The sequence below is a fragment of the Bos grunniens genome, chromosome 16 (genome assembly GCF_055505025.1).
Source record: "Bos grunniens cultivar Pamir isolate PY7600 chromosome 16, Bosgru_T2T1.0, whole genome shotgun sequence".
In the NCBI taxonomy this organism is placed as follows: Eukaryota; Metazoa; Chordata; class Mammalia; order Artiodactyla; family Bovidae; genus Bos; species Bos grunniens.
Window position 1 is genome coordinate 4,967,456 of NC_141180.1, and position 16,235 is coordinate 4,983,690.

At 40.9% G+C, this 16,235-nt stretch overlaps 1 protein-coding gene across 4 annotated transcripts in view; it reads left to right on the forward strand.

The window, feature by feature from the left end:
• The window catches only part of ASPM (assembly factor for spindle microtubules), a 62,578-nt gene that overhangs the window by 23,723 nt on the left and 22,620 nt on the right, over nucleotides 1–16,235 (forward strand). For all 4 annotated transcript variants that reach the window (XM_086343222.1, XM_086343225.1, XM_086343223.1 and 1 more), the window contains 9 exons: nucleotides 1,490–1,620; nucleotides 2,398–2,573; nucleotides 5,241–5,386; nucleotides 5,475–5,560; nucleotides 5,991–6,212; nucleotides 8,116–8,323; nucleotides 8,426–8,568; nucleotides 8,688–8,816; nucleotides 12,526–12,720. In XM_086343222.1, the coding sequence (XP_086199348.1) occupies nucleotides 1,490–1,620; nucleotides 2,398–2,573; nucleotides 5,241–5,386; nucleotides 5,475–5,560; nucleotides 5,991–6,212; nucleotides 8,116–8,323; nucleotides 8,426–8,568; nucleotides 8,688–8,816; nucleotides 12,526–12,720 (1,436 nt within the window). The remainder of the gene's footprint in view (nucleotides 1–1,489; nucleotides 1,621–2,397; nucleotides 2,574–5,240; nucleotides 5,387–5,474; nucleotides 5,561–5,990; nucleotides 6,213–8,115; nucleotides 8,324–8,425; nucleotides 8,569–8,687; nucleotides 8,817–12,525; nucleotides 12,721–16,235) is intronic.

The window sequence follows — 16,235 nt, forward strand, 5'->3', positions numbered from 1 at the left end:
GAGGGCATCCTGTCCTCATTCCTGTCTCTGTTCCGACTTCACCTTCCAGAGAAACTGGTGTAAAAGGCCTCTCTCTCCACTGCCGTCTCTTTCTACGACCTGCGCCATTCCCCATCTGTCCCCCACCGCTATAGCCCTATCGCTGTTTGTGCCTGCTGTCTCTCCTCGCCACCTCACAAGCAGGCCTCACGCCCTGTGGAGGTCACGTCTGTCTTAGGCTGCCACTTGCTGTTTTAGTATTCTTAGCCCCTGGGTCGGTGCCTGCGGTGCTCATGACGTAGTTGTCGTGTGAAGCTAACCCAGTGTCTTGCTGTGTCTGTGCCCCAGTTTCTTCCATGAACTGGAAACGTTAAATAGTACCCGCCCCATAGAGGCGTCGTGAGCCTTAAATGAGCCTGTACATGGAAAGCCTAAGACAGGCAGTGTGCTCCTGTGCTTATTGCTGCTGGTTTGTTCTAGCAGATTGTAACTCTCCTACTTTTACATAAAACTTGTTTTTTGTTTAATTGAGGTATAGTTGATTTACAGTGTTATGTAAGGTTCAGCTGTTCAGCATAATGATTCATAATTTTGAAAGGCTATCCTCCATTTACAGCTTTTATAAAATATTGGCTATATTCCCTGTGTTGTACAATATGTCCTTGTAGCTAATTTATTTGATAAGCTATTATCAAATAAGCTATTATTTATTTTATCGTGATTTGTACTTCTTAATCTCCTCCTCTGTCTTGCCCCCACTGTTCCTCTCCTCGCTGGTAACCGCTGGTTTGTTTTCTGTATCTGCAGGTCTGTTTCTTTTTTGTCATATTCACTAGTTTGCTTTATTTTTTACATTCCACATTAAGTGATACCATGCAGTATTTGTCTTTCTCTCTCTGACTTATTTCTCTAGCATAATGCCCTTCAGGTCCATTCATGTTGCTGCAAATGGCAAAATTTCATTCTTTCTTATGGCCGAGTAGTATTCTATTCCACACATGTACATACATGCACATATACATATGTATACACCACATCTTCTTTATCCGTTCTTCTGTCAATGGACACTTAGGTTGCTTCCACATCTTGGGTATTGTAAATAATGCTGCTATGAACATTGCGGTATATGTATCTTTTTGACTTAGCGTTTTCATTTTCTCTGAATATATACTCAGCAGTGTAATTGCTGGATTACTTGGTAGTTCTCTTTTTAGTTTTTTGAGTCATCTCCATACTGTTTTCCATAGTTGATGCACCAATTTACGTTCCCCCTGCCAAAAAAAAAAAAAAGGTAAAATAAGGAATTTTATAGACTTACAAAGAATTCCAGGATAATTTGACTTTAAAGTATAGGACACATCTCAAGAATCCTTAGCAGGAATATATAGACCAAAAGCATAGCAGAATAACTAAATATAGAAAAATATTTCAGAAACCCCCCACCAAGAAAAGAAAACCAAACTTGTCTTACATAGATGAATGTGCTATGCCTTTTTGTACTTTATTTCAGGTCATGAAGAAGCTCTGTCTAAGTTTACATTGAAAAAGCTATTATTGTTGATTTGTTTCCTTGATTATGCTAAAATCTCTAGACTTATTGATCATGATCCTTGTCTCTTCTGTAAAGATGCAGAGTTCAAGGTATGGTTTTCATCTTATATATTTTATTTCACATATAAGACTTTTGTCTGTTTTTATTGTGTATTTTCTCCTCAGAAAAAGTGATTTTCCCAAAGAACACTAGTCTGACTCTTTGCAACCCCATAGACTATATATATACAGTCCATGGAATTCTCCAGGCTAGAATACTAGAGTGGGTAGCTTTTCCCTTCTCCAGGGGACCTTCCCAACCCAGGGATCTAACGCAGGTCTCCTGCATTGCAGGCGGATTCTTTACCAACTGAGCCACAAGGGAGCCCAATAGTTTTTATCTTATATTTTATATTTCACATATAAAATTTTGTCTGTTTTTATTGTATATTTTCTCCTCAGAAAAAGTGATTTTCCCAAAGAACAGTACTCTGGAGTAGAACAGAAATGCCTGCCCAGTAGTTCGAACCCTGCCTAGCTTGTTGGTTGACATTTCACCAATGCGTCATCCTAGCTTTGCTTTGAGAATGAATGTAACTGTGCTTCTGAGGAATTAATTTGGGAGAAAATTTCTTTCCTAATTTAGTATGCTATCAAATTCTAATTTTTAGAGTTATTATTATTTATGAGCCCTTTCTTAAAAAGTCTTAAATTGGAAATATTGTGGAAATATATGAGGTTTCCATTGTTACCATATGAAACTGTCTTTTTATACTACTGTTAATTTTACTTTATTTCTATATGCGCAGAATGATTTGAAGAATTTGTTTTTATTATAAACAGAATGATGATACTGGATTATAATACCTTCTGTTTGTTTCTCCATAGGCCAGTAAAGAAATCCTTCTGGCTTTTTCACGAGATTTCCTAGGTGGTGAAGGTGACCTTTCCCGTCACCTGAGCTTACTGGGATTTCCTGTGACCCACGTCCAGATGCCTTTCGATGAATTTGATTTTGCTGTTAAGAATCTTGCTGTAGACTTGCAGTGTGGGGTGCGTCTCGTGTGAGTATAAGAAATGGCATTATGTCTCTCCCTAGAATAGACGAAAATTTTCTGGAAGACACTTTTTTCTAACATACACAATCCCTCTTGCTCCTTTATGTAATGGGATAAATCTAGGGTTTAAAAAGTTGGGGTAAGTTCAGGAAAATAGTGTGAATTTTAGGCCAAGAAACCTTGTCCCCTATCCACATTTTTCCCTGCTGGCAGGTGATGAGGTCTGAGTAGGAACCACTGATGCCCTAGAATAGGAGTTGGGGAAAGCATGGGGCTAATTAAACTATAAGACTTAGCGCTTTATCTGCAGTGATTTCATGACTTCTACATCATTTGAGACCAGTTTTATTTGTGTTAACCATGTTGCACATGTAAGGATGAAGATCTGAAATTAAAAGACACTTGCTCCTTGGAAGGAGAGCTGTGACAAACTTAGTGTATTAAAAAGCAGAGACATCACTTTGCCAGCAAAGGTCCATATAGTCAAAGCTATGGATTTTCCAGTAGTCATGTATGGATGTGAGGTTTGGACTATAAAGAAGGCTGAGCACTGAAGAACTGGTGCTTTCAGATTTTGGTGCTGGAGAAGACTCTTGAGAGTCCCTTGGACAGCAAGGAGATCAAAGCAGTCCATCCTAAAGGAAATCAACCCTGAATACTCATTGGAAGGACTGATGCTAAAGCCGAAGTTCCAATACTTTGGCCACCTGATGCGAAGAGCTGACTCACTGGAAAAGACCCTGATGCTGGGAAAGATTGAGGGCACAGAGAATGAGATGGTTGGATGGCATCACCAACTAAATGGACTTGAGTTTGAGCAAACTCCAGGAGATGGTGAAGGACAGGGAATCCTGGTGTGCTGCAGTCCATGAGGTCACAAAGAGTCGGACAGGACAACAACAACACGTGAGAAGTGAGATGAAGATACGGCGTGTTTTGCCCAGGTTTTACCCGGCAGTGGCAGTGGGCATCAGCTCCCAACATCCAGCTTCGTGTCGCATGCGTTTCCTCACTAACACACTAGAGTCCTAGGCACTGGCTTTGATGTGACAGCAGTGAGTCACCACTGCCTGCTTTGGAAGGAGCGGCCTTTACACTGTACGTCAGGTGGCTTCTTTACAATATGTGACTTGAAGGCATCCATCTTGTTTCTAAGAAACTTCTAATTTATATTATGTCTGACATTTGTGAGGAAGTTATCACTATATCTTTGTGAATCCCCAGTTCTTCACAAATAGGATACATGGGACTTCCTTTGGTAGTTTAGTGGTTAAGAATTTGCCTTGCAGTGCAAAGGATGCAGGTTTGATCCCTGGTCGGGGAACTGAGATCCTACATACCTTGGAGCAGAGAAGACCCAGCACAGCTAAACAAATAAGCAACAATAACAGCACACATGTCTCTCGTTGTCTTCTAAATTAAATTTCCATGAACCTTTTCTTTTCCGATCATATATTCTCATGACAAAGTAATAGTCTTGAACTTTACTGTAGCTTCCTCTCTTGAGTATTTTTGTATTTAATTTTAATTTGTTCATTCCATAAATCCAAACCAGCACATCTGTTTTCTGGGCACTAGCAATTCACGATTTGAAACTTCTTCCTCTCTCTGGGAGGAGCAGTGATTGGCTTCCTGTTCAGTGTAATTTTTTTATGATGAAAGAAAGTTTTTGTTCTTTTATAGGCATTACTAAGGACTTCCCAATGTTGGGTGTTGATGCTTTGTCATTCTCAGGAACTCTCACTAGTTAAGAGACTCAATCTTGCTTGACAAGCTTCTGTTTTCTTCAGTGTCCCCAAAACGAGCATGTGGTCACTTGGGAATGGTTAATCCACTGATGCTGTAGGTGACGGTCAGTCGGTCAGTCTAGTGTTGCTGGAATGCTTAAGACGTTGATTGAGTGGTTGGCCTACACCTATCTTACATTGCTTCCTAACCTTTAGAAATTATCGTTCTGTAAACAAGTCTGCCAAATTTTAACCAGATACAGTCATTAGTTGGGCTCGATCTTTCTGTGGAAACAGTGATTTTTGTCTAGTGTAAAACACTAGATGATATTAGGAGTTTGAATTTAAACTGTGGTATAAATGATTTTTTAAGGTAGGCACTCAAACATTTTTGCTTTACCTGGTATAAATATAAGACAATGGCTTCGTTGGAAACTGTAACAGTGGGGTTTAGTTCTGATCTTAGTCTTGTCATTACTAGTTGTAAGATCACTGGAAATTTATTTTACTTTTCTGGGCTTTGGTTTCTTCATCTGCCAAATACGGGATAGTAATTGCCCGACTGTGGGATTTGCCATGGACAAAATAAGAAAAGGACTAAAATAAGAAAAGAAAGCGCTTACCTGATGTGTAGAACACTGGAGTCCCTCAGTCAGTGTCCGTTTTCCTTTCTTTTCCCTAAAGAGCCTTGTTCTTCTGTTTCTGTGTGCATTTGTGTGTGTGCATCTTATTTCCCGTTCTTACATTCTGTTCATAGACCTTAACGCCCAGGCTTAGATGAGAAATAACTCTATTTACTTAACTATGGAGTAACAGTTTTGAGATCTTTCTAACCTAAAAACCCTTTAACTCTGGAAGATTGATATGGGTGATTATTTAAATGAAGTTAGTTTTTCCTGCATGTTTTTATCTTAACAATTTCTTGTGGCAATCCCTTCACTGTTAGGCGAACTATGGAACTTCTCACGCAAAACTGGAATCTCTCAAAGAAACTCAGAATTCCTGCAATAAGTCGTCTTCAAAAGATGCACAATGTTGACATCGTTCTTGAAATTCTTAAATCACGAGGAATTCAGCTGAATGATGAGCATGGTAAAAACCAAGTAACGATAAAAGTTTTCTTCTCACTGAAAATCAAGTTGTACGTACTTTGTGCTAACGGACTCTTTTCCGTTTGCAGGAAATGCAATCCTGTCTAAGGATATTGTGGACAGACACAGAGAGAAAACCCTGGCGTTGCTCTGGAAGATCGCATTGGCTTTTCAGGTATTGTACATTTGGTGCATTTTGTATTTTTTGTCAGTTTTCAGTATTGACTTATAAAAGTCTTTTGTGTCAAATAAAGACTAGCAGTAGTAGCTGTTACTTGCGAGACTTATTCTGTCCCAGGAACTGTGCTAATGGCTTTATGTACACTCCAGTCTAATCCTCACAAGGCCCCCAGTAGGTCGCTATTGTCATTTCTTTATAGGGGAGGAGACTAGAGCTAAGGGTTCCTCGCTGATGGGACACAGACAAGATCAGATCCCTGACTTAGGTGAATACAGATCCCGTGCACTCAAGCACTTAAACGTTCCATGACTTCCTTGTAGACTGTGTTTGTCTTAAAAAAATATTGATAGTAGCAGACTTGAACTTTTGTGGGCCAAAAATAATGTATGAAAAATATGGTATTTATCCTCTTTTTGTATTCCAGGTGGATATTTCCCTTAATTTGGATCAGTTAAAGGAAGAAATTGACTTTTTAAAGAACACACAGAGTACGAAGAAAACGATGTCTGCACTGCCATGCCGTCCTGATGCTGTTATCAGTAAAAAGAGAGATGAAAGGCATAGCGGCCCCTTTGAACAGTGCAGTGAAAGCGTAAAGCTGCTGATGGACTGGGTAAATGCGGTCTGTGGCTTCTATAATAAAAAAGTAAGTTCTGTGTTTTTGTTTTAGCCTAATTTCTTTAAGCAAATTTTGGTTAAAATCAAATAAACAGTGCATGAAATATTTTCTTTAATTTCTTTTCTTTAATGTCATATAAGGTAGTAGAATTTCATTACTATATAGATCATTTATACAGATATTTTTATATGATGTATTTTATATATGTATATATTAATATATAATAGGTGACATATAAACGTAACAATTATATAACTATAATGATACATCTTATACAGATTTATTATGATAATACAGATGCTAATATAACTTATATTATAAACAATACAGTGTGTTAATACCAATTAAAAATTATAATAATAATGATAATGCATTTCTTTTTTTCTTTTTTTTTCTCATTGGAGTATAGTGGCTTTAGAGTGTGTTCATTTCTGCCATACAGCAAAGCGAGTCAGTTACATGTATACCTGTATCCCCTCTTAGTTAATATGTACAAGCAAACTTTCCCCTAATGAGTAAGGTGCCGTCACATATCTAGTTTCATCAAATCTGTCACCAACTGTGTAATGAACGATTGTATTCTATGTCTTACTAGGGGAAAAATGCCCTAGTTGGTAGTCTTAAAAGGAGATGCTTGTATAGAACTGGGGCACCAAAGGATCGTATCCTTATTACAAAGTGAAGTGCTCAGTTGAGTCTTTGCAACCCCATGGACTGTAGCCCGCCAGGCTCTTCTGTCCATGGGATTTTCCGGGAAAGAACACTGGAGTGGGTTGCCATTTCCTTCTCCAGGGGATCTTCCTGACCCAGGGATCAAACCCGGGTCTCCCACACTGTAGACAGACTCTTTACTGTCTGAGCTACCAAGGAAACTCTTATTACAAAGGTGAATGCAAACAAACCCACCATCCACAAAGGGACATTAGAGGACTTTGCCCCACTCGGTAGAGAGGGAGGAAATAGTCTGAGTTGTGTCTTTTATAATCATTTGTTAGATCGATCCTCCATTGCTATATGAAATGGAGGATACGTATGTATGTTTAAGTGTAAATACATATATTTATATGTCTTTAATACACAAACATATATGTATGTTTAAGTATAAATACATGAAAATAAATGGTCCTGATGCATATGAATAACATATCCCATAAGGAATGTAAAACAGAAAAACTGTCAGATATATGATCGTCTGTGTTTTAAGTAAGTACTAGAGAGCCCCAAAGACCCTGGTGCTGCAGTCCTGCGTCCCATGCCTTTCTCTTGACTCCAGTCCCTTGGCTTTCCTAGGTCCATAGACACAGTGCTCCAGTCACTGCCTGTCTTCACACGGCATTCTCCCTGTGCGTCTTGCCTCTGTGTCTCTCACCCTTTCTCATAAGGGCACCAGTCATATCAGATTAAAACCTCATCTTACTCCATTGTGGTCCCATCTTAACTGGTTAAATCTGCAATGACCCTATGTCCAAACAAGATCACATCCTGAGAGTCTGGGAAGGACATGAATTTTTTGATGAACACTCTCCAACCCAGCACAATAATATAATATTTTAGAGGTGAGAATTTGGCCATGAATGTGGTAGTCTACAGTATAACTTCCCAGGTGGCTCAGTGGTAAAGAATCTGCCTGCCAATGCAGGAGACGCAGATTTGATCCCTGGGTTGAGAAGATCCCCAGGAGAAGGTGATGGCAAACCCACTCCAGTATTCTTGCCTGGGAAATTCCACGGACATAGGAACCTGACAGGCTACAGTCCCTGTGTTCACAAAGAGTCAGATACGCTGGAGCATACACATGGTATTACAGTAGGTGCTGCTATAAATTAGCACGCCAGTCCTAGCTATTAAAAGGAAATACGGACTGTAAAGCCACCAGTACCTGTGTTCTTACCTAGATACCGTCCATTCTTTTCCCGACGTTTCTCACCAGGTGGAGAACTTCACGGTGTCCTTCTCGGACGGCCGGGTGCTGTGTTACCTGATCCACCACTACCACCCTTGCTACGTTCCTTTTGACGCCATATGTCAGCGAACCACCCAGACCGTGGAGTGCACGCACACTGGTTCCGTGGTGCTGAATTCATCATCCGAATCTGACGGGAGTTTTCTGGATTTCTCTCTTAAACCACCTGATCAGGGTTAGTCCCTTTCAGTTAATTTACTCCTCCAGTGTTCTCACTGGCCTGTCTGATTTCTGGCCCTCGCAGTATCATCTGATCTCTGTTTTTCTTGCATTGCAGAAAATACTTCAGAACTATACAAAGAACTCCTAGAAAATGAAAAGAAAAATTTTCAGTTGGTTAGGTCTGCTGCTAGAGACCTTGGTGGAATACCTGCCATGATCCATCACTCAGATATGTCAAACACAATCCCTGATGAGAAGGTAAAGTAAAAGTTCCTTAACAGTAATAACTCTTAGTAATCAGAGTCTCAGATGATAGGAAGTCTCATGCTCTCTGTCTCATAGAAACTTCTCTCTTCATCGTTTATGTTCTCTCTTAGGTGGTGATTACCTATTTGTCATTTCTTTGTGCGAGGCTTTTGGATCTTCGTAAAGAAACGAGAGCCGCTCGACTCATACAAACAACTTGGAGACAATATAAGCTAAAAAAAGATCTAAAACACCATCAGGTACTCCTCAAAAATGAAGTGTGTGTGTGCCCAGCCACCCAGTCATGTCCAGCTCTTTGAGACCCCAGTGGACTATAGCCCACCAGGCTCCTTTGTCCATGGGATTTCCCAGGCAGGAATACTGGAGTGGGTTGCTATTCCCTTCTCCATGGGAGCTTCCCCACCCAGGTTTCAACCCACATCTCTCATATCTCCTGCATTGGCAGGTGGCTTCTTTACCACTGAGCCACCTGGGAAGCCCAGTCAGTAATGAAATACTGTAATGTAAATTGTTCATAAAATGTCAGCTGAATGATTCTTGATATCCTTTTTACATTTTACTGACGTAAGAAATTACTGAGGTAATTTTCATGATTGTGTGTGTTTCGAGTAGGGGATGCATATTTCTCCCTAATGTCCAATGTATCCTTCATTGGGTATTTTTTCCAGGCTTTGTCCTCCCTTTCACTCTGCTCCAGGGGACATGGAATAACTTACGCACATTGTGAATTTGTGAAAAGTAAACTGGGGTTGTCTGACTCATCTCTTCCCTCCCTCCTCTTGAACTCTGACGTGCCTCTGGGAAATAGGAGCTTTCCTTTCCTTTTTCGCCCTATGCTCTGGGACGCTTGCCCCCAACCAGTGCCTCTCTGGCCTGGGTGTCCCCTGCCAGACTCTGCAGTTCAATTAGCCAAGCTCATTCTGTCATGAAACTGTCTTCCAGGCTATCGTTTGTTAGTTTAAAAGTGGCATTTTGGTTTCCATCGCTTAACTTCTCAGAACATTTAGGACCCAAGCTCAGGGAGAAGGGTTGTCCCTCTGTGTCCCTGATAGCACGAATTTTGCATTAACATAAAATAAGTGTTTTCTTGAGTTCGGAAAAAATGTCATTTTTCTCAATGTTAGAAATGGTCTCCTTGGTCAAACTGAATAAACTATTTTAATCCTCTACTCTTTTCACTAATAATGCTGTATTTATTTGGAGAAAGTAAAAGAAGCATTCATGTTTAATAAATCTTAGCAGGTATTTCAGAATATATTTCACCCAAGATTGCTCCTTAGTTCTGAATTACCATGTATTTATGATAAAGTTCTTAGTACCTGTAAAGTAGCTGAATTTTGGCGATTCATACCATCCATTCTCTTGCACCATTTCAGACCTGGGTTATTGTCATTGTTCAGTCACTTAGTCCTGTCCAACTCTTTGCGACCCTGTGAACTGCAGCATGCCAGGCCTCCCTGTCCGTCAGTATCTCCCGGAGCTTGCTCAAACTCATGTCCATTGAGTCGGTGATGCCATCCAACCCTCTCATCCTCTGTCATTCCCTTCTCCTTCTGCCCTCAACCTTTCCCAGCATCAGGGTCTTTTCAAATGAGTGGGCTCTTTGCATATGGTGGCCAGGTTTAGAATAGCAATTTGATCCCTTCCCTAGCTGTGTTCCAGAGAAGGCAATGGCAACCCACTCCAGTACTGTTGCCTGGAAAATCCTATGGATGGAGAAGCCTGGTAGGCTGCAGTCCATGGGGTCGCTAAGAGTCGGGCACGACTGAGTGACTTCACTTTCACTTTTCACTTTGATGCATTGGAGAAGGAAATGGCAACCCACTCCAGTGTTCTTGCCTGGAGAATCCCAGGGACAGAGGAGCCTGGTGGGCTGCCGTCTATGGGGTCGAACAGAGTCGGACACGACTGAAGCGACTTAACAGCAGCAGGTAGCTGTGTTCTCATGCTGCATGGTTTCCAGTTGTAGTTAAATACCAGTCAGCACCTACAGCTGATCTCTGTGCCGAGCCCGCCCTCGCATTGCTAACTGTCCCACGCAGCAACACAAAGGGCTGTCAGACAGCCTGTACGTTGTTCCTGTCCACCAGAGGAATAATTTATATTCCTGTGTCTAATTCAAGTGAAGTGAAGTAATAAGTCTAGCCTTAAAGAGCAGCGAAGTGATTAGGAGCACGAACTCTGAAGCCAGACTGTCTACGTCAAATCCTGGCGGGCTGACTCCTGGGGGACCAGCTGTCTACTTGACCTACCTGCCTGGGTTTCCTCACGGCCATGGGGGTAGAAGGCAATGGCACCCCACTCCAGTACTCTTGCCTGGAAAATCCCATGGAAGGAGGAGCCTGGTGGGCTGCAGTCCATGGGGTCGCTAAGAGTCAGACACGACTGAGCGACTTCACTTTCCTGCATTGGAGAAGGAAATGCAACCCACTCCAGTATTCTTGCCTGGAGAATCCCAGGGACGGGGGAGCCTGGTGGGCTGCCGTCTATGGGGTCGTACAGAGTTGGACACGACTGAAGCGACTTAGCAGCAGCAGCATGGGGGTAGGGCCGGTTCATCTGTTCTCATGGTTGTTGTGAGGTTGGATGGCTCATTCTCGCAGTGTTTAGAATGATGCTTGATACCTGGCATTTAACCTGTTACTATTCACTGAAATTCATTGTTAGAAGTAGAGATGTTCAGGGCGCTGGCCTCTGGAACTCCCGAGGCAGCCAGCTCCTCTTTGGACACTGACACCTCAGGCAGTCCTGACACCACTTGTCACAGCCCTGAGCTCTGTCCTCTTGAGCCTCTATACTTAAAACCACAGTGTATTCTAGTGGTAAAAGAGGGTGTTTTGCCTCTTTTTTTCTTTTTTGTGAATTCCTTTCTTCAAATTGCAGCAAAACAATACTTCCAGGACTTCCCTGGTGGTCCAGCAGTTAAAACTCCTAGCTTCCAATACAGGAGGTGTGGGTTCAATCCCTGGTCGGGGAACTAAGATCCCACATCCTGTGAGGTACGGCCAAATAAGTAAATACACATTAATAATAAATAAACACAGTACATCCAATTAAAATCATAAAATAATACTTCCTTATACTGTAAAGCATTTTGTTTATTTGAGTCTCTTTTTCCTTTTTTTTTTTTCTCCTACTTTGTTATTCAGTTGCTCAGTCATGTCTGACTCTTTGCAACCCCATGGACTGCAGCATGTTAGACTTCCTTGTCCTTCAGCTATGTCCCAGAATTTGCTCAGACTCATGTCTACTGAGTTGATGATGCCATCCACCCGTCTCATCTTCTGTTTCTGTTGTCCCCTTCTCCTCCTGCCCTCCATCTTTCCCAGTATCAGGGTCTTTTCCAATGAGTCAGCTCTTTGCATCAGGTAGCCAAAGTATTGGATCTTTGGCTCAGCATCAGCCCTTCCTATGAATATTCAGGATTGATTTCCTTTAGGATTGACTGGTTTGATCTCCTTGCTGACCAAGAAACTGTCAAGAGTCTTCTTCAGCACCACAATTTGAAAGCATCAATTGTTTGGTGCTCAGCCTTCTTTATAGTCCAACTCTCATATGTGAACATGACTATAGCTTTGACTATATAGCCCTTTGTTGGCAAACCCTTTCCCAAAAATCAAGCATGAATTCATTCCACCATAATCTGAGAAACTGTTGTTGTTGCTTAGTTACTCAGTAGTCTCTGACTCTTGTGACCCATTGACTGTAGCCCACCAGGCTCCTCTGCCCATGGGATTTCCCAGGCTAGAATACTGGAGTGGGTTGCCATTTCCTCCTCTAGGGGATCTTCTCAACCCGGGGATCAACCCGCATCTCCTGTGTCTCCTGCATTGGCAGGCAGATTCTTTACCACTGAGCCACCTGGGAAGCCCAAGCTGACTTCTTACAAATAATGGCTTAGGGTCTCAAGTGATTGTTTAATTCATATTTGCATTTTTTTTTTTTTAGGAGAGAGACAAAGCTGCAAGAATTATTCAATCAGCTATAATCAATTTCCTCACTAAACAACGATTTAAAAAGAAGGTCAGCGCAGCATTGGTCATTCAGAAATACTGGCGAAGAGCCTTAGCAAAGAGAAAACTATTAATGTTGAAAAAGGAAAAACTAGAAAGAGTTCACAGTAAATCAGCATCTATTATTCAGGTATGGTATTCTCAATTTTTAGATTTAAAAAGGTTTAATGATATTTTTAAGAGAATAAAATATGGTAAAGTTTTAAATTAAATTTTAGGCTTTATATTTTATCTAGCACTTTAACAAATATTTGGTATCTCCCCACTACATGTAAAACTCTTGGCTATGTTGAACATGAAGATCAAACAAATCGAAGCACCTACTTTGCTCTGACAGGGGGAGCAGTTTAATTCTGCACCCTGTTTTGCTGTTGCTCAGTTGCTCAGTCCTGTCCAACTCTTTGAGACCCCATGGACTGCAGCACACAAGGCTTCCCTGTCCTCCACTCTCGCCTGAAGTTAGCTCAAATTCATGTCCAGTGAGTTGGAGATCCAGCAATCTCATCCTTTGTCGCCCCCTTCTTCTCTTGTCATCAGTCTTTCCCAGCATATGATATCCTACAATTTATTCATCTCTTCTACTGTCGATGGATATCTGGGTTTCTGGTTTTGAGCTGTATGACTAAAGGTTTTATGAACGTGCCTTTTGGGGTGAGATACACACACTCTGTTTGGCGCATACCTACGAGTACAGTTGTTTGCCTGAAGGCGTATGTGTTTCAGTTTTAGTAGATACTGATGAGGCATTTTCTAAGCTGGTTATAGGACCACCGGCTGTTTAAAATACCTGGAGGTTATCTCTTTAATTTCAGTGATTCTAGTAGTGGTACCTTAGAATACTTTTAGTTTGCATTTTGTTGAGAATGAATGACACTGAACAACTCTTCGTATTGAAAATCTTTTGTGAAGTGTTTTTTCAAGGATCTTTTTTTTTCATTTTGTATTTTGATTGCCTTCTTGTGGATTTGTGTGAGATCTTTATATATTCTGGTTATTGGTCCTTGTTGGATATGTATGTTGCAAATATCTTCTCCCAGACCATTATTTATAGTTTATATGTTTCCAGTGAGAATTCTTAATTTTCTTCTGTGGTTAGGGGGTTGTGTGGGGTGTGTTTTTTTTTTAACCATTTGAGGAGCACTTGTTTAACTGCTAAGACTTTGAAGATATTCTCCTACACTATATTCTATTCTGAAAGCATTAATGTGTGGTCTTTCACATTTAGATCTCTCTTGAAATTAATTCCTGCATATGATTTGTGCCAGGGACCATATTTCGTTTTGTATATGTGGATAGCCGCTGTTTCAGTTACAGGTCACTGAAGTGACCACCCTTGCCTCGCTGTGCTACCTGTAGTGCACATCAAGTCTTCTTTTCTCTGCGCAGTACAGCATGCGGGGTCTTAGCTCCCAAAAAACTGAACCCCCTTCCCCTGCAGTGGAAGCCAGCGCCCTGACAGCTGCACTGCCAGGGGATTCCCCTAGCACGGATTCATGCGGGGTCTTAGCTCCCAACAAACTGAACCCCTGTCCCCTGCAGTGGAAGCCAGCGTCCTCACGGCTGCACTGCCAGGGAATTCCCCTAGCACGGATTCTTACGCATGTGGTTCTGTTTCTAGAATTTTTTTTACTATTTCATTGTTCTTTTTGTCTCCCATTGAACCATATACTCTGGCTTTACAAGAAATCTGAACGTCTGGTAGACAAAGACTTCTTTTGTTTTCTTTAAGAAGTTTTTAGCTATCCTAAGTCCTCTGCATTTTCTTACAGATTTTGAATCTGAAGTTTCAAAAATGTCAGAATTTGAGATTTAACTGAATATGTCAGTTTAGTTAGAATTGATACCTTTAGCTACTGAACATGGTATTAATAAATACCTATTTATTCAGGCCTTCTTTAAAAGCCTCCTAAAATGATTTTTTTATCTGATGCAAGAAGTCTTAAATACCTTTACTTAGATATAGTATCTATTTTTAAAATTTAAATTTAATAAATTTTAACTTTATGCAGATTAAAATTAAAATTTTAATTTTCAAATTATTAATAACACTCAGTAAAATGTTCATGTCTTTTTTTGGTGTGCACTTACACAAATTTAAACATACACTCAGGTTGTGAACAGTCCATCTCCCAGAAGAACTTTTGCATTCCATTTCTCTGTGGTCTGTTCTTCCTCCACACCCATGTACCAAGCTCTGTTCTCTTTTACTATGGTTTTGCCTTTTTAAAAATATCACATAAGGGAGCCTTACACTAGGTCAGCCCTGAGACTGGCTTTTTCCTCTGCGGGAGGCCTTGGAGCCTCATCCTGGTGTTGCATGTATCAGGTGTGGCATGGATCAGTGCATGCATTCTCCTTCGTTGCTGCGTAGTGTTCCCTGGTGTGGATGTGCTACAGTTGGATTAAATGTTAATCTGTTGAAGGATATTTGCATTGTTTCCAGTTTTAGGTGATTTCATTCTGTTAGGGTAAATATCTAGGAATGGGATTGCTGGGTCATTTGTTAAGTATATATTTAGCTTTATAGATGAGTTCAGTCACTCAGTCGTGTCCAACTCTTTACAACCCCATGGACTGCAGCACGTCAGGCCTCCCTGTCCATCACCAACTCCCAGCGTTTACTCAGACTCATGTCCATTGAGTCAGTGATGCCATCCAACCATCTCATCCTCTGTCATCCCCTTCTCCTCCCACCTTCAATCTTTCCCAGCATCAGGGTCTTTTCAAATGAGTCAGTTCTTCGCATCAGGTGGCTAAAGTATTGGAGTTTCAGCTTCAGCATCAGTCTTTCCCAGCATCAGGGTCTTTTCAAATGAGTCAGTTCTTCGCATCAGGTGGCTAAAGTATTGGAGTTTCAGCTTCAGCATCAGTCCTTCCAATGAATATTCAGGACTGATTTCCTTTAGGATTGACTGGTTGGATCTCCTTGCAGTTAAGGGATTCTCAAGAGTCTTCTCCGACACCACAGTTCAAAAGTATCAGTTCTTTGGTGCTCATCTTTCTTTATAGTCCAACTGTCGCATCCATACATGACTACTGGAAAAACCATAGCTTAGACATCACCAAACCGTCTAGACTGGCTTATTCCATTTTGCATGCCCACCCCTAGTGTGTAAGGGTTCTAATTGCTGCATATCCTCAGCAACGCTGATCGCTTGTGTTTCACCCGTTCTGATAAGTGTGTAGTGGTCTCTTGGTTTTAATTTGCATTTTCTCAAAGGCTATGTATATGTTTTCAAATGCTTAATTGCCTTTCAGTCATCTTCTTTATAAAGTGTGTTGAAGTCTTTTGACCATTTTTATAACTGAGTGCTAATCTTATTGAGTTTTGAGATTTCTTTCTATATACTGGAGACAAGTTCTTTATCAGTGATTTGTCTGTAAATGTTTTACAGAAAAAGTTGGTCCTAGTCTTGGTGAATGTTCTCTGTCCTGGAAAAGAACGTGTGTTCTGTTGTTGGATGCAGTGTTCTATAAATGTCAGGTCGATAGTTCTTTTATGTCCTTACTGATGTTCTGTTTACTTATTCTTGTGCCAAGAAAGCGGTGGTTAAGTCTCCAACATAATTGTGGATATTGTCTTTCCCTCTTTGGTTTTATCTACATGTATTTGAAGATGTTTTGTTAGGTGTGTACACATTTGGA